This window comes from Pristis pectinata, chromosome 15, assembly GCF_009764475.1.
Source record: "Pristis pectinata isolate sPriPec2 chromosome 15, sPriPec2.1.pri, whole genome shotgun sequence".
In the NCBI taxonomy this organism is placed as follows: domain Eukaryota; kingdom Metazoa; phylum Chordata; class Chondrichthyes; order Rhinopristiformes; family Pristidae; genus Pristis; species Pristis pectinata.
In genome coordinates this window covers 6,649,258-6,668,140 of record NC_067419.1, presented here as the reverse complement: position 1 = coordinate 6,668,140, position 18,883 = coordinate 6,649,258, and the positions used below count along the sequence as shown (strand labels likewise).

General features: G+C 43.7%; 1 protein-coding gene across 3 annotated transcripts in view; it reads right to left on the bottom strand.

The window, feature by feature from the left end:
* Nucleotides 1-7,519: 7,519 nt before the first annotated feature.
* The window catches only part of kdm5a (lysine (K)-specific demethylase 5A), a 160,308-nt gene continuing 148,944 nt past the window's right edge, over nt 7,520-18,883 (bottom strand). For all 3 annotated transcript variants that reach the window (XM_052029933.1, XM_052029934.1, XM_052029935.1), the window contains 3 exons: nt 18,570-18,790; nt 17,901-18,296; nt 7,520-10,312 (listed from right to left, as the gene is read on the bottom strand). In XM_052029933.1, the coding sequence (XP_051885893.1) occupies nt 10,112-10,312; nt 17,901-18,296; nt 18,570-18,790 (818 nt within the window). In that variant the 3' untranslated portion in view covers nt 7,520-10,111. The remainder of the gene's footprint in view (nt 10,313-17,900; nt 18,297-18,569; nt 18,791-18,883) is intronic.

The following is an 18,883-nucleotide window of genomic DNA, read 5'->3' as shown; positions in this document are numbered from 1 at the left end:
GGAGCTCCTGACCACCACCCCCCACCCCAACTGTCCTCACCGTGAAAATATTTTCCTCCTCTCCTCTCTATAATCCTTTCACCACTTACTTTAAATCTACGGATAAAAAAAGGCCCAGAGGGAATATGGGCCAAACACAGGCAGATGGGACTAGCTCAGACGGACGTCTTGGTCGGCACGGACGAGTGCGCCAAAAGATGTTATATCCGCTGGTTTACCCCGTCTGCCTAGGGAAATAGACGATTCCTCTTCAGGCCTCATGATTTTATTCATTTCAACTAAAACCTGCCCTGATCTATTCCAAAGAAAACAACACGAGCTTATCCAATCTTCCCTCAGAGAGTAACTTCCAGGAGACATAAGAGGCTGCAGATGGTGGAAACTGGAGCAACACACAAGCTGCTGGAAGAACTCAGTGGGTCGAGCAGCATCTGTGGGGTGGGGAGGAATCGTCGATGTTTCGCGTTGAAACCTTGCATCAGGACTGAGAGCGGAAAGGCGAGACGGCCGGTATAAAGAGGAGGAGTGAAGGGAAAGGATTCCGAGGCGATTGGTGGATTGAGGAGGGGTGTGAGATGACAGGCAGGTGGTGCCAGGTAGGGGAGGCGGAGCAGACAGAGAAAAAGGGGAAGACAACAGATAGCGCGAGGTGAGGGGAGGGGAGGGTGAAGGTTAGAGGCAGCTGCTGGAGGAGATAACAGGATCACAAAAAGGTCCACCAGTGCTGGATTCTGGCATGTAAAATGGGGACCATTAGGGGAGAGGGGAATGGCAGTGGAACCAGATTTGGGGTTGGGGGGAACCCACGTGTGAAGTGGGTGGATGGAACCAGGACAGGGAATGGGAGAGGGTTAAAAAAAGGAGTTACTGAAAATTGGAAAACTCAACGTTCATGCCATTGAGTTGTAGACGACCCAGGCGGAATATAAGGTGTTCCTCCTCCAGTTTGCGGTTGAACTTCATCCTGCAGTAGAGATCAAGGATGGACAGTATGGGAATGGGAAGGGAAGCTGAAATAGTCTGCAACTGGGAGCTCGGGATGACCATTGCGGACAGAGTGTAGGTGTTCTGCAAAATGGTCGCCCAGTCTGCACTTGGTCTTGCCAACATTGAGGAGGTCACATCAGGAGCACTGAATGCAGTATGACGAGGTTGGAGGAGGTGCACGCAAAACCTTTGCCTCAGCTGGAAGGGCTGTTTAGGTCCCTGGATGGTGGTGAGGGAGGAGGTGTAAGGACAAGTGTTACACCTACTGCAAGGGCAGGGTAAAGTGCCAGAGGTCAGGGAGGGATGGGTGTGGAGGGATGAGTGGACCAGGGAGTCACGGAGGGAGTGATCCCTGCGGAAGGTGGAAAGAGGTAGGGAGAAGATGTAGCTAGTGTGACAGTAATTTCCAGTCCTGGTTTACACAGCCAATTTTTGCATCATGCCTCTTACGTTGAAGACTAATGAATATATTACAAAAAACAAGAGACTGACGACAGAGGCTGTGAAACCTCATATTAAGCGTTCCAGTCATAGAAACACCCACCAATCATTACTCTTTGCTTCCTGCCAATGTTGGACCAGTTCACCATTTTCCCTTGGGCTTTTTAACCAGCTTTCCGTGTCAACGTTTTGCTAAAATACACGTGCATGACACCAAAACATAGAGCCCTCCTCAATCCTCCACAAAGCACTCAGGTTCGTCAGATGTGATCTTACCTTAACAAATCCATGTTTAATGTCCTTGATTAGACAGTGCCTTTCTAAATAAGTTTGTGATGTCCTAATAAAATGGATTCCAGGTCTCAAATTCCCCTAGAATCAATAATTTGCACAAAGTTAAACCAACAGACTTATCATTACTTGAACCTACATTTACTCCCATCTCCCTTTTAAAAAGTATAACATAAGCAATCCTTTGGCACCATTTCTGCAGCCAGAGAGATAAAAGGGAGAGAATGGAATTGGTTTATTGTCACATGTACCGAGGTACAGTGAAAACTTGTCCTGCATACTATTCACACAGATCAAGTCATTACAACAGTGCATTGAGGTAGTACAGGGTAAAACAATAACAGAATAAAGTTTTAGTTACAGAGAAGTGCAGTGCAGGCAGACAACAAGGTGCAAGGTCATAACGAGTTAGATTGTGAGGTGATTTAAGTCCACCTATCATACTAGGGAATCATTGAATAATCTTATAACAGTGGGATAGAAGCTAGAGTCTGGTGGAACGTGCTTTCAGGCTTTTGTATCTTCTGCCCGAAGGGAGAGGAGAGAAGAGAGAATGTCTGGGGTGGGTGGGGTCTTTGATTATGCTGGATGCTTTCAAGAGGTAGTGAGAAGTGTAGACAGGGTCTATGGAGGGGAGGCCCCTGTGATGTGCTGAGCTGTGTCTACAACTCTCTGCAGTTTCTTGCGGTCCCGGGCAAAGCAGTTGCCAAACCAAGCCGTGATGCATCCAGATAGGATGCTTTCTATGGTGCATAGATAAAAAATGAGTGAGGGTCAACAAGGACATGCCAAATTTCTTTAGCCTCCTGAGGAAGTAGAGGCACCAGTGAGCTTTCTTGGCCATGGCATCTACGTTGTTGGACCAGGACAGGCTATTGGTGATGTTCACTCCTCACAAGTTGAAGCTCTCAACCTCAGCACTGTTGACATAGACAGGAGTATGTGCACCACCCCCCCTTCCTGAAGTCAATGACCAGCTCCTTTGTTTGCTGACATTGATACTATGTCACTGAGCTCCCTATCTCCTTCCTGAACTCTGACTCATTATTATTTGAGATACGGCCTAGTGCGCTGGTATCATCTGCAAACTTGTAGATGGAGTTAGAGCAGAATCTGGTCACGCAGTTATGAGTGTTGGCAGTAGGGGGCTGAAACCGCAGAGAGTTGTGGACACAGCCTTGTGGGCACCAGTGTTAAGGTAGTCGTGCTGGAGGTGTTCCTGCCTATCCTTACTGATTGTGGTCTGTTGGTCAGGAAGTCGAGGATCCAGTTGCAAAGGGAGGTGTTGATTCCCAGGCCTAGGAGTTTGGAGAAGAGTTTGCTTGGAATTATAGTATTGAAGGTGGAGCTGTAGTCAATAAACAGTAGTCTAACATAGGTGTCTTTACTATCCAGATGCTCCAGAGATGACTGTAGGGCCAGGGAGATGGCGTCCACTGTAGACCTGTTTCTGCAGTAGGCAAATTGCTGTGGGTTTGAGGTTGTCGGGAGGCTGCAGGTAATGTGTGCCATGACCAGCCTCTCAAAGCACTTCATGATGGTGAATGTCAGAGCCACCAGGCGGTAGTCATTAAGGCATGTTACCTTGTTTTTATTAGGTACCGGGATGATAGTGGGTTTCTTCAAGCAGGTGGGAAGCTCAGATTGAAGCAGGGAGAGGCTAAAAATGTCTGCAAGTACCCCCGCCAGCTGATCTGCCCAGGATCTGAGGACACAGCCAGGGACACCATCCGGGCCAGATGCTTTCATTGGGTTCACTCTCCGGAAGACTGATGTCCTCAATGGTGACTGTGGGTTCAGATGCATTGGAGGCCGTCGGGGTGGGTGATGACAGACCAATCCCCTTCTGTTCAAAACGTGCAAAGAATAAGTTAAGCTCATTGGGAAGGGATGCGCTATTGTCAGTGATGCTGCCCTATTTAGTTTTGTAGCCCGTTATATCATGTAAGCCCTGCCACAACTGACGGCTTGTCTGGAACTCAATTTTAGACTGGTATTGTCTCTTGGCATCTCTGATAGCTTTACAGAGGTCGTATCTTGATTTCTTGTAAAGGTCAGGGTCACCTGATTTGAAACGCTGCAGTCTTAGACTTTAGTAGGGAGTGGATCTCCCGGTTTATCCACGGTTTCCAGTTTGGGAACATCCAGATTGTCCTCTTTGGAACAGAGGAAAATCCGGGTGTTCATGGACAATCAACGATGATCATGCTGCAGTTACGATGAATGAGTATGAAATAGGATAAATATGGACTCGTATCTGGAATGGGAGGCTTTTCTTATAGGGAAAGATTGCACAGTACAGGCTTGTATCTGCTGGAGTTTAGAAGAGAGGTGACCTGATTGAAAAATAAAAGATCCTGAGGAGTCTTGACAGGGTGGATGTGGGGAGGATGTTTCCTCTTGTGAGGCAATCCAGAACAAGGCATCACTGTTGAAAAATAAGGAGGCAACAGGCCTCTGAGGTTTACGAGTCTTTGGAACTCTCTTAAAGGTCAGTGGAAGCAGAGACTTCAAAGATTTGAAGACAGTGGACACCTGATAATCAAGTGGGTCAAAGGTTACAGTGAGGAGGAAGCAATGCAGAATTGAGGTTACAAATCAGATCAGTGGCCTGCTCCTGCTGGTTTACCAGGAGTTAAGGGGGTTTACCATTTTGAAAAAGGATAAGTTGCAAGGGTTGGATAAGATGCATCTCTGACAGCCAACAGAAGGAAAGGAGGAAATGGTGGAGATTGGACTAGATGTAGTTTCACTCCTACACTCAGTCATTCACTATACTCTTCAAATTTAGATACATGTCATTAAGAACTGCTGGACCCCTCCTTTACACATTTCTGGCTATTGTTTTCTCTGCCTTTCAATTTCTCACAGATTTTTAGCCATTTCCAGTTGCAGAATGACCATCCGCTGAAATGTGCTGTCCATGAAACATACCAGTTGCTGCTCAAGCTCCAACACCCAGAGCTCGAGCTCCTCCAGCTGACGACTCTTCCCCGAAGCGTGGTGACACTTGCGGGCTGCCCCCAGAACACTCCATGCAAAAAATGCATTTCACTGTGTGTTTCGATGTACATGTGACTAATAAAGAAATCTTATCACTTGCAGTTGCCCAGGGCACAGGATGCCTCCTGAACTTCCCACACGGTACGGGGGGGTGGTGTTCCACACGTCTGAGCTGTGGAACAGTATAATTTATTGAATTCTTGAAATACAAAGCTATAATGTTGTCCCTGCTTCACTACAGTCCCTTGCTCACCAAAGAGCATACTCTGTACATACTGCACTCCAGAGAAGCACCATAACAAAATCACTGAGATTTGTACCACAATTCTCAATAGGCTGGTTTCAGTTAACCAGTTGCACTAGTTACTGAATTAACTGGGTGCCTGGCAAGCTACATGTGTAACAACCAACTTCTTGAAAACCAATGCAAGTTAAAATTAAAAGGTTAAGAAAACTTAACACAAGGAAAACGGTCAAAGCTCACAGAGCCCCAACGCAGATCACCGGGCTTGGAGAGCACTACGCAGGCTATCAAATTCAAAGCACAAATTGCACGCTATAAATATCAAGAGCATACATAACACAGGCTACCAAGTTCACATAATGTGCAATCCATTTGCTATCAAGCTAACAGCATACAGAATACCAAAGTGATCACGTTCAGTGAATGCAGACTATCAAGTTCAATCCGTGCACATCACTTAAGTACGGGAACAAGACAGCCTGGTACCACACAGTCTATCTGGTACACAGTGTACAATTTTACACCAATCAAGTTCAGAGAACGTGTGACACAAGCTACCAAATTCACACCATGTCCAATTCTGCATGTAAAAAACCAAAGCTGTTAAATTTGGAGAATGAGCATCACAGGCTATTCTGTTCAGACTAGCTGCAGTCCACATACGCACGATTCTGAAAACACGAGAAATAATCGAACTACCACTTTCGGAGAATGTAGAGCACTGTCAGAGAAGGTACAGCACAGATGATAAACACGATGATCCTGAAGCAACTCAGCACGCCATGCAGCTTCCTTGCAGAAAATCAGATGGTCAACACTTCCAGTCAGAACCCTTCTTCAGGACTGAAGATTCCACGGATGCTGCCTGGCCTGCTGAGTTCCTCCAGCATCATCGTGCTTTACATCTAGATATTCCAGCATCTGCAGTCCTTTGTTTCTCTAAGGTACAACACGGGCTATCAAGTTCATCTAATGCGCAATTCTGCACTATCAAGTGAAAGGAATGTTAAAAAACCGATATGATGTTCATGAAACGCATTGTACGACAGCTGATAATTTCAAGAAATGAACAATACAGCCAATCATGTTCAGTGCATGCACAGTACAGCAGCTATCACCTACAGAGAACACACAGTACAGGTCATCAGGTTCACATTGCACAATTTTGTGGTCGTCAAGTCAGGAGATTAAAAAACCTGAAGCTATCAAGTTCAGAGAATGCACGATGCGGGTTACGATGTTCACAGAGTGCAAAATTCTGTGGCAACCAAGCTGAGACAACATACAAATGTGGCCATCTCCTCCACACAACTCTGCCTATCAATTAGAATCAATAACAGCAGAGAAACAGGTCTTTCGGCCCACCACGTCCATACTGGCCATCAAGTACCCATCAATATTAATCCCACTTACCAGCATGTGGTCCCTAACCTTCTGTGCCATGGCAATTAAAGTGCGCATTCAGAGACTTTTTAGATGTTGAGAGAGTTCCTGCCTCTATGATCTTCTGAGGCAGTGCATTCCAGACTGTAACAACCCTTAGGGTATTCTTTTCCCTCAGATACCCTCTGACCACTCACCTTAAACATCTGGTCTTAGACGTCTATGTCTTGGGACAAGGTTTCTCACTGTCCACCCGATGGTCAACAAAATTCAACAGAGAAAATGTGGCTGAGGCCCTTCAGATAACACACAAAACAGAGAACATGTAATACTGAGGCTCAGAAATCAGGCAGCACTGAGGATGTTCAGGTAGAGCACAGCACTGAAGCTACCAAGTTCAAAGAAAACACACAGTGAGAGATCTGGTGTCAGAGAACCCATTGTATCGCGAGTAACAAGTTCAAACTGCCATGTTAAGAGAATTAACTGCACTGAGGCTTCCCTGTTCAGAAAAAGCACAGTGACCATTGACAATAACAAGCTCAGGAAATACACAGTGCTGAAGCTATGACTTCAGAGAAAGCAGTGGCTACCAAGTTCAAGGAATGTACAGCATTGATGTGTTCCACTTCAGAGGCTGTTGTGTTCTGCTTAACAGTTCAGACAGCTCACAGTGCCAAGACTGTCAAAATGCAGTGAATACATAGCACTGACACCAAGCACTTCTAAAAGTGCGTAATTCTTACATTATCTAATTCAGATACCTGGCACAAAGGGCGCCAGTTTCAGAGAACACCGAGTACTGAAATAATCCAGTTCAGAGAACACACATGCACAAAGTTGGCACTAGCAGAATCAGAGATCACACAATACTGTCTGCCAACACAGAGCATCGAGACTCTCTGATTTGGATATCACACTGTTGGCTTGGCAAACACAGAGTAGTAAGGCTTTCCAATTTAGAGATCAGAAGGTGCTAACTTTGCCTTGGTTTGTTCGGGTTCAGGGTTCAAAAGGTCAGTCGTCACAGCGTAGACTTTGGTCAATAAGAGGACCCAAGCTTCATTGGAGGTTACATTCTCCAAAGCATTTGGGGGTAACTCACTCAACTTTCATAACAACCTCAAAGGTTGAGCTACACAGAAGTCTCAATTAAACTCCAGCCAAAAATTAGTCTTTAGGATTTTATCTCTTGTACATTCCACTGAAAAATACACAGCACCATACGGGAAGACACCTGATGCAAATGATATTCCAGAGTGTGGGTATTATCCTGGGCAAGAACACAAGAAACAAGATGACCTCTTGTCTTCCGTGCCACACTGTCATTCAATAAAATGATGGCTTATCTCCTACTTGAATACCACCTGCCTGTACTAATCCCATCTCCCTTGATTTTCACAGTAACCAAAAATGTCCCGTTCTGTTTTGAATATAATCAACAACAAAGCCTCTTTCAGGAGGTTCTTTTAAGGAGCAAGTAGAATGAAGGAATTTAGGGAAGTGATCTCCCTGAAACATACCAGACTGAGAGGGGTGTGACAGGATAAATGTAGTGAGGGTGTTTCTCCTGGTTGTAAAATCTCAGGAGCAAAGGGTCAGCTGCTAAAGACTGAATTAGGAAGAATTTCCCCCCACCCCCTCAGAGGATAACAATCTTTTGGAATTCTATACCTGAGATAGTTATGGATGCCAGGTCATTAAATATTTTCAAGGCTGGGAATGGTATTTGGACTACAGGGTTATGAGGATCAGGTTGGAAAGTGCTGAGACTGAGATCAGATCGCCATGATCTTACTGAAAGGTGGAGCAGACAGAAGAGCCATATGGCCTACTCTTATTTCTGTACCTTGTGTTCACATAGCCAACAGTCAATTGAATCATGCTTCGTAAAAAGTTCATGGAAGACCAACTTGGCTGTTAATTCTTTCCAAATTTCACCATGTATCAGGCCAAAGGGTGAACCTCAGTGGACAGAAACTAACTCTGATCTGCCTCAATGGTACCGCTCCGAAGATCTGGATGATCTGGACATCTCTGTTCTAGAGTTTCAATAAAGCCATTGCAACAAACATTTGAAACAAATACTTCATAGCAGATCCAACAATTAAATTCGCCAGATCAACCCACTCAAGAAGGAATGCTCAGTTGAATCCAAACAGACACAATTTTATGGCATTAAATGTGATCTCACACGTGCAGTCTGTTTAGAGGTATTATTGTGCAGAATACATGCAACTCATTAATCTGAAACAGACTTCAAGCAGTGCAGAAGTGTAAGATTAATATCCATTCCGCGTTTGGACGAATTTAAACACCTGAAAGTTCAGAATACTATTTGGATAGAAAGCAAACTGAACTCTAACGTTTTTGAGAGACTTGCCACTTAACCACATAAGAGTCTCAAGTTAATTTTTGATTTTTACTTCGAAAGAAAATGTTGTTATTCTGCTTCTCATGCCTCATGATAAGCAAATAAATGGCGTTGGATATGATGTTTAATGGGAATGAAAGAAATAAGATGTCAACCAGCACTCAGAATCAATAGGTATTGTCACAAGTACTGGCTCTAACATTAAAATGGAACGTGTTAGGTGTACAAAAGCACGTCTCCCTTTAATTGGAATAAATGGAGACAAAAACCACATGGAAAAAAATTCTACATTCAAAAAGTTAGACCTCTTAGCATCAGTATGGAGGCATCTGGTCAAAGCGTTAAGTGTGATGTACATTCCGTTCTTCCCATTTTCAGAAAACAACAAAATTTCACAAAAATGGAAATCCACCTGTTGTTATAGTTGCTATATTAGTTTTAACTTGCAACGAGTGATTAATCCTCAGACTTGGATAGAGGTTATATCCTGCTACACATTACATAGGCAGAAAAACTGACATTCTCCACCCTGCCAAATAAGTTTATAAGGAAAAAAAAATTGATAAATAAAAACAGAGAAACATCGACATAAAGTCTTACAGCTTAGTATTTTACAGCAAAACAAGCATAAATACTTAAAATCACTGTGGAATTAGGAAGAATGTTTGTCCTCTTTAGTTTAGCTGGGTCAAAAGGCATAATTGGTGCATGTATGCCGTTAACTGTGATCTCACCTGTGAACTGTTTAGAGGTATTGTTGGTCCCTTGTTCAACAAGGGCGCTCTGTACATATTGTATCTCTGTGTGGTCTACTTGGTTATCCAACACAGAGTCCAAGAGGTACAGAAAAATCATTTACAGTTGTTAAGAGCTGCCAACACTAAACTGCGAGATGTCCTACACTTTTAAATAAAGGGCCTGCTTTAAAGCTCATCAAAGTATGAAAAATTCAACGAAGTCCACCTTCAAACCCCAATATAATTAAAAATTGTTAACAAAAGAGGACTTAAAACTAATTAAATTCTTGCCTTCTTGCTCGAGCTGGAGACCGCCTTGTGCATGCCTGATGGGGATGTATTATAGAAGCCACTGTTGCCCCCCACCCACCCCCCCCCCCCCGTCACTACTCCAACTTCCCTTTCCCCACAACTACTCCACCCCTCACTCCACTACCACAGATCCCCCAAATCCAAACAGGGGTCTTTCCAAACACTATGAAGTACACGAGATGTTTCTGACCGCACAGTTTCACAATCCCAATCTTAACCATATGTTCCGTGTCCCTCCTTAAAAATGCAGGCTGCAAGGGATTTCTGTTCATGTCAGTTCTGACAGGAATCCCATTTCAATCCGAGAGCTTGACAGTACTTTCCGTAAAAGGCATGGGACTAGCTGCTGTCCTTTGAATCTTCCAAGAAAGATGTGCCTGTATATGTTCCAGGCAGCCCAGCTGCTCTGATGCCAGGAGGCACTTGCCTGGCACATGTGGTACAGATGTAATCCTCATTCTCTGCCATCTCAGAAGAGACACCCACACAAACCTGATGGAACCATTCGTCGCAGCCTCCATCGCACTGCACCCAGTCAACCTGTAGCAAACAAAGACCCAAGAAGTGTTAACTGTCAAAGCTCTTGGTTTTTTTTTTGTCACACAATCCACAAGTTGTGCTGCCAATTAATTTCAACAGGAAGCAAAGCAATTAAGGGGCAAGTAGTTCAGGCAGAAAGTTCGAAAACTCACCCACAGCAGATATAACCTATTGCAAGAAAAGGGACTTTTACATTTAGTCTAATACTAATCAGTTTTAAATAAAATACATCTGATCTACTGTTAAATGAAGGTATTACATTCACTTACTAAGCCACATTATTGAGTGCATCTTAAAAAGATGGAAATTGATTTACAGTGTACTTTTAGTGCAGAGGGGTATAATAGCAGTCCATTACTTAGATTGTGAATTAATTACACAAGCATGACATTCTTTTAATTAAACAACGGGCTGGAAATTCATCTATTTGTTTTGGGTATTAAACATTATTACAAGTCTCCTCAATATGGCTTTTAAAAGCTCTGCAAGGTTGTGAAATTTGCTAACATTTTCAGGGTCCCTTGTGTAGTGTACAGAAGCAGCAGCATTCCTCAGAAATTCCGCTCTTTTGCAACTGCCTTAAAGGCAGAAGCACGCAACACCACCAGGACTTCCTCAGCGAATGGAGAGTGGGGCTTACTTCGCAGCAGCGCCCGTCATTCCAGAGGGCGTGAAGCACCCCAAAAGGCTGGTGGACCCCAACACCTGTGAGCGAGACATTTCTGATCAAGCGGGCCTTCAAACGAGGGTTGCCAATTTTGTATTTCTGAGCAACTACTTCCCATTTAGTTGTTGAGAAAAGTATTAGCTGTACTTCTCCACATGTGACAGAGAACTTCTTGGTGCTGTTTATAACATACAGCCGCTCGCAATTTTGGTACAAGGTGGTGAAGAAATTTTGCAAGATACTGATAATGCAGGGGCAGACGATTTTCCGTTTAAATATGGGATGTCCCTTGTAACATGGGACTGTTGGCCAACATGGAGACCTTGCAGGACGACATTGGGCGTTGCTGGCAGCAAGATTTCAGGCACGTCTCCGTCAGGATATAAGTACAGTCTTCGAATACCTGCTCTTCAAAGAAGGTGCAATGCAGACAGATGCCTGTTTGTTTGTCAGCTGCTTTCAGATGAGGTTTTTTTTTTTCATTTTTGAGATCTGGTCATCACTGACATTTAATGGGGGGGGGGGGGGGGGGGGGGGAAGCAGAAAATACTGCAAAAACTCAGATTAGGCCACATCTGTGGAAGGAGAAACAGTCTGCGGCCTGCTGAGCCTTTCCAGCATTCTGTGTTCTTGTTGCAATTTCCAGCATCTGCAATTTGCTTTTCATTTACTGCCCATCCCTAATTGCATAAAGGTGGTGGTGAGCCACTTTCTTGGACTGCTACAGTTGATCTGGTGAAGGTTCTCCCACCTTGCTGTTGGGAAGCAGGTTTCAGGATTTAGATTCGGTGACAATGAAGGACAGGCGACATAATTGCAAGTCTGAATGGTGTATGACGAGGAGGGGAACTTAGTGGTGAAGTAATGAAGTAGGAAATAGAAGAAACACATACCAAAGATAAAGAAAAACATGAAGGACAGGATAAATAAGATTGGCAAGAGTGGCTGGGGGTGGGCGGTGGGGTGTGGTTCTTAAAATGCATTCAAGAGGATATATTACAACAGGCATCCAGTATGCATCATGAAACAGGGTTAATTAGTAACCTTGCAGTGAGATATTCTCTGGGAAAGTGTGATCATAATGTGATGGATTTCACACCAAATTTGATCATGTGCTCATGCAAAACTAGAACCTTACGCAGAAAGAAAGGTGTATGTGTGCAGACTGGCTGAGGTAGACTCGGAAATTAAATGAATGACATGATACCAGAGAAGCAATGTCAAACATTTAAAGGAATAATTCAGAAATCTCAATAAATACAGCAGCCCTTGATGAATAAAAAGCTCACCGGAAAAGGAGTTAACAGAACAGTTGAATTAACAGAAGCAGATTTCGAATTTTACCTAAAATAGTAAAGTTGAGGATTAGGAGGGAGCAAACAGAATGAGAGTTGAACTAACAAGTACAAGATCAGATTTTTAAGTGATTTCGTGCAAAAAGGAGAGGTTAATAAGATATCTTTGGATGCAGAGATAAGATAAATTATAGTGGGGAACACGGAAATGGCAGTGAACAAATATTTAGTGCTCATCTTCACAGTAGGAGACAAATAATGGAAATTGTGGAGGATTAAAGATTGGCAAGAAATACGTACTAGGAAAATTAGGTAGTGTTAAAATCTGACATTTCCAGTACCGTATAGTTTAAATCCTCAGGCTTTAAAAGAAATGATGAAAGGGATAAGGCAAATATTCCAGCTTTGAGAACAGTAGAATGCATTGGTGGGCAGTAAATTCACCCTATTGTTCAAAAAAAAGTGAAAGCAGGGATCTAAAGGCCTGCATCATTAGCCAGGAAAATGTTGGATACTACTATTAAGAACATGGTAATAGAATAGGTAGAACATCACAACATAGTTGAGGTGGTCTTATTACAAGGAAGAGGAAAAATTGCTGCAAGAAAGTGGCAAAGCTATCAAGGACCTCACAAAAATAACTTGTCAGGCAGTTCCTCATACACCATTTGTTGACAAGGAGCCACAGAGTTCCCCGTGTCAGGACTGCCCTGAAATCCACTATGGTCTTTCTGGTGAAGCTATTCCCACAGAACTTCAGAGGAGTTCCAGGACCTAGACCCTTCCAGATTCAATATCAAGTTCTGGAACTGCAGGTAATTGTTTTCTTCCCCTGTATCAGAAATGGGCAGGTCATCCATCTGGCTCAGTCTTTCTCTCTCCATTAGCACAGCCCAACCTGCTGGGCATGTCCTGCAGCCTGCAATGCTTGCAATCCTTTGTCTGTGTTTTCACTCTTGATGAGAACAGCAATAATTTTCAAGTCTGAACAGCGTGCAGCTTGGATGGGAAGTTGAAGGGGGTAGTTTTTCTGTGGGTCCATTGCCCGTGCTCTTCTCCATGGCTGAGGTCACGGATTTTGAGTCAGAGTTAAACAACATGGAAACAGGCCCAACTCGTCCATGCTGATTTGAGAGGTGATGTTGGAGTAGCCCAGGCCAATGATTCCCGAGCTCTTTGAATCACAGCTCCACATTCACGTGTGTGTGAGAGAGATGGGGGAGAGAATATGAGACAGTCATATTTAGAATGACAAAAGTACTGTCTGAGGCTGGCCCAGGTGGGAGGGAACCTGCTGTGTTTCACAGACCAACAAATTTGCCGACCATCAGAAGTCGGGCTGCTCTAATCTTGTGTTCAGGACTTTGCCGATCTGGCAAATTTTAATTAGGAAATTTAACGCAAGACCAAAGCCATGTGCCTTGAAATGCCTTCAGTCATTTAGTAGAGTTTGCCTGAATTTCTGTTCACTAATGTTTTATTATTCAGAATGGACAACCTGGAGGTCAATAATAGTAGTTGAGTCATACAGCACAGAAATAGGCCCTTTGGCCCACCCCAACCATGCAGACCATTAAGTACCCATAATGTTAACATGTATGCACCAGCAGGTCCATTTTAAAGCCACATTCTCCTCAGTGCTTCTCGACACATTGAGAATCCACACTCCAGTCTGCTGTCTTCCCCTGCTCCTGGTAACATCTGTTGTCATGGGGTGTTGGGGCTCTCTTGGCTGTGCTAAGGCAGCTGACATGGTAATGATAGAGATTTAATTTACTTTTCTTATGACAATTCAAAATGAATCACCTCAGCATTATTAAACTCCAAAGATCTTTGTAATTTTTCACAATTCCCCACTGGCCAAGGCAATTAACTATGGTGGATTTTGGAACTGGCGCACATTGCAGCCACAGTGAGATGGTGGCATAAGGCCTGAATTTCAGTGTGGTGGAACAGGTACCGATCAAGTTGGTTGCTTTGCCTTGAATGCCGTGAAGCATCTTTTAGAGCTTCGTGGATCCATCACACCTGATTTGTGCCTTGTAGATGAAAAAATAAAACTTTGGGTCGTCAAGAAGAGAATCACCACAGGATAAACAGCCCGTGACCTGCTCTCCCAGCAACAGTATTTGTGGCTGGTCCAATTACATTTATGATAATTGCCACTGAATGGTAGGGATAGGTGATTGGACTCTCTCTTGTTGGGGATGGTTGTAGCCTAGCTCCTTTTGAATCTTTTAAAGGGCAGCACCGTTGGTAGAGACGCTGCATCATGGCACCAGAGTTCAATCCTGACAAGTGCTGTCAGTGTGGAGTTTGCACGTTCTCCTTGTGACTGCATGGGTTTCCCCCGGGTGCTCTAGTATTTGCCCACATCCCAAAAAGGTGTGGTCGGTAGGTTTATTGGCCGCTGGTAAACTGTCCCTAATGTGCAGGTGAGTGGTAGAACCTGGGGGCAGTTGATGGGAATGTGGGGAGAATAAAAAAATGGGATTAAAATGGGATTGGTGTAAATGAGTGGGTGATGGACTTGATGGGCCGAAGGGCCTGTTTCCACACTGTATCTCTCTATGATCTCGCATAATAGATACAGCAATGGAAGGAGACCATTCAACCTGTTGATTCTGTCCCTGTTCTATGTTAGAGGAATCCAGTTGGTCTACACCCCCACCATCTCCCATAGCCCTAAATTAGTTCCTTTGAGATATATACCCCAATAAGACACTCTCAGATCTGTGTGTGCCTCTTTCAGTTGTGTGCCCTACAGTTTATATCACCTCTTCTCATTCTTCCCATCAAAATGTAACAGTTTGCATATCTCAGCATTAAATTTCATCAGTTACCAATCTGCCTATTCCACCAGTTGATCTACTTCTCCTCGTCGGTAACTAAGTTTTGTGTTATCTGCAGGTTTAGAAATTCTTCCCTGGACACCCAAGTTCTGGGGCCCAACAAAACAGCATTTAGGAAGGGAAGTCGGAACCTTGACCATAATTTTGTGATTCAGAGTGCTGCAGCAGTCAGCTCTGCTGTCTCACAGCTGCACAGATTCAGGTTCGATCCTGACCTCGGCTGCTGTGTGCAGTTTGCGGGTTTTCCCTGTCACTGCTTAGGTTTCCTCTGGGTGCTCTGATTTCCACTCATGTCCCAAAGATGTGCAGGTTGGTGGGTTAAGCAGCCAGTGCAAATTGTGTAGTTGGGTGGGAGGAGAATCAAGGGAAAGAGTTACTGGGGGGGTGACAGGACAAAAATGGGATGAGTTTTCCACTATGGCACAGATGTGGTGGGTCGTAGGGCCCGCTTCCCTGCTGTATGATTCAAGTTGGACATAATTCGCCTTTAAATAAAAACCTGATCAATCCACAATTGCCCAAGTGACTGCTAATTCTGTACTAATTCTTAATTTTAGGACTTTCCCCATCACTAAGGTTAAAAAATCCAGTCTGTAATTACTGGGTTTATCCATCCACTCTTCTTTGAGCAAAGGTGTAATATTTGCAGTTTTCCAGTCCTCAGCACCACCCCGGAATCTATGGATGTTTGGAAGATGACAGCCAGGGCCTCTGCTATTTCCACCCTTGCCTCTCTTGGCAACCTTGGATGCATGTCATCTGGATCAGATGATTTATTCAGTTTAAGTGCAGCTATCTTTTCGGTATCACCACTGTCAATTTTTAGCAAATACAAATTGTAAACTACATCTTCCTCTGCTGAGACTCCAGCAGCATTCTCTCCCTTGGTAAACATTCAATACCTCAGCCATGCCTTCTGCCCTCATTGGATTTGCTTTCTGGTCTCTGATGGGCCACACCTCTCAAGAACTTTTCCTGTTTACATGCCTACAAAATAGATCTGGATTCCTTTTTATACTTGCAACTAGTCTTCCTCTTAATATCCCCTATTCCCCTTTTTTTTTCCTCCCTCTGGAATCAGCTGGGTTTTCACTTGCATTTGCAACCTGGCATAAATATGTATTTAAAATATTACTATAAAGTTGCTTACTTTTTCTTAATCTAAATTTACTTTTTTCAAATCCCCAGCTCTTTGGTTCAACTAAATGTTCACTGGGACTCTGTTTCCTGTGCTCCTTTTACTCTCAGGACTGTTTCCTGTGCTTTTTTGCCACTTATCACGCTGTATGCCGTCTGGGTTTTGCTGCATGCAAGAACATCCTCCTTCACTTTCACAGGAGCTGCAAAAGGAACTGAACATTGTGCAAACATCGCCACTTCTGACCTTTTGATGGAAGGAAATAGCTGAAGATGAGTCAGGACACTGCCCTGCTCCTGGAGTGGGACGGTTGACCAAAAACAACCACCACCACCTTTGTGCAAGGTAGGACTGAAACCACTAGACTGTTTATCCCCTTGATGCCCACTGACCAGTTTTACAAAGAATTCCTCAATGCCACATTTGTTTAATTGTTGTTATGATGTCACGCTCACCTCTGGGATTCAGCTCTTTGGTCTACACTTGGATCAAGGCTGTGATGAGATCGGGAACTGAGTGGCCCTGTAGGAAGCTAAACTGGGCATAGATGAACAGATTACTGGTGACCAAGTGTTACCCAAGATAACACCTTCTATTACTTTGTTGAAGATAGTTCGCTGGATTTGATTTTTCCTGCTTTTTGTGAACAACACATACTTGGGCAATCTGCCACGTTGCCAGTGTTTCAGCAGTAAGATGAGATTTCTTTATTAGTCACACGTACATCGAAACACACAGTGAAATGCATCTTTTGCGTAGAGTGTTCTGAGGGCACCCGCAAGTGCCGCCACACTTCCAGCGCCAACAATAGCATGGCCACTACTTCCTAACCCGTATGTCTTGGGAATGTGGGAGGAAACCAGAGCACCCGGAGGAAACCCACACAGACACAGGGAGAACGTACAAACTCCTTAGAGACAGCAGCAGGAATTGAACCCAAGAACAATTTGGTCAAGAAGGGGGTCTAGCTCTGGAACACAAAACATCAGGACTATGGCTGGGATGAAATCACTTCCATATCCTTTGCTGTATCCAGTCCTCACAGCTTTTTTCCTGATATTGCACGGAATGAATTAAATTGGCTGAGGGTTGGCTTTTCTAATGGGGGAGTCTGGATCATCCCCTCAGAAGCTGTGACTGACTGATGATGGTGTGAATGATTCAGCCTTATCTTTAGCACTCACATGCTAGGTCCTGTCATTGGTGAGTAGGTGGATGTTCTTGGAGCCACCTCCTCTTCTTCCCATTAACTGTTAAATTGTCCACCAAAATTTAGGTCAAGACTGTAAAGCTTTGGTTGTAAGATTCTATTTGGGTTGTATTTCCTACTGAACTGGAAAGTGAAGATTTCATTGAAGTATCTCTCTGAATTGGGTGGAATTCTTCAGTGGACTGAGGCAAACTAGTTTAATGTAAGGTGATTTGGGTAAATTCTTAGAGACCATTTAAACTCTAAATGTCTGATTTTTTTTCCATTTTGGATTGAAAATAATGAAATATAACAAATCTTACAATTAACCTTACTGACTCTCTCATTAACCCATTAATCCATTCAGATACCCAAGTTTACTCCATTGTGAACAATGAAGCCCCCATACCTAATCAACACCATGAGTGCAAAATCATAACTGCTAACCTCTTCGCCGCAGGGACGCTGACAATTCAACGCAGCACAAACAGCGTTTTCATCCTCCGAGTCCTCTGCTGCAGACCAGTCTTCCCGAGCCGGTAAAATCAGTTTTTTTTCTTTCTTTTCCAACACTTTCTCTGTATTCTCTTTGGACTTCTCTTTTCTCTTCTTCTCTCTGTCTTTTTCCTCTTTGCCCAATTTCTTCACTAGTTTGCTCTGTTCCTTTGTTTTCTCAGGGTTCAGTTTTAGCTTTTTCTTTTTGGGCTTGTCAAACTTTCTCAGTTCCTTCAACTTCTTGCTCTCCCCCAAGAACAGTTCAGTTTTTTCCAGCTTTCGCTTTCGTTTTTTCTCAGAAGAATCCTTGACTTTAATTCGGATGGCTTTCTCCTCTGGGCCATCATCCTGAAATAAATCAATAATTATCAGAAGGATAAATGAAAAGAAGTTCAGCCACAGGAACTCGAAGACAGATAACATTTTACCTTACTCAAGCTGGAATAGCATTTAAATTCTTGATATAGAAATGTTTTCCTCATTATTCTCAAGCAATTTTATCACGTTATCAGAAGATATGCTCTTTGGCGTTGGGACAATGATGAACCATCCATCCTTCCTAACCATAAAAAGTTGGAAGAATACGAAGAGAAAGGGAATCAGGAATGAAACACAAGATACCTCCAGTATCTGTAGAAATCTGTCCTCAGCAGGAAGGTGCGTAGCCTGGAGTATTCTCCAAATATGCTGCGTCTCATCCAGGGACACTTCCAGAAGATCTCCCACCATCATTAACTCCTCGAGCTGAACTTTTGCACTGTGTGACAGCTCCAGAACAGGTGGCTCCAAGCTGCGTGGCACTAATGGTGTCTTACGGGGTTGCTTCCGAGGAGTTCCAGAACCTAGAAGAATAAGTTAGGAAGTGGTATCTATCAGCCCTGTAGTCATTTAGGTACATATAAACCAAGGATGTTACTTTAATTTGATTTCAAACA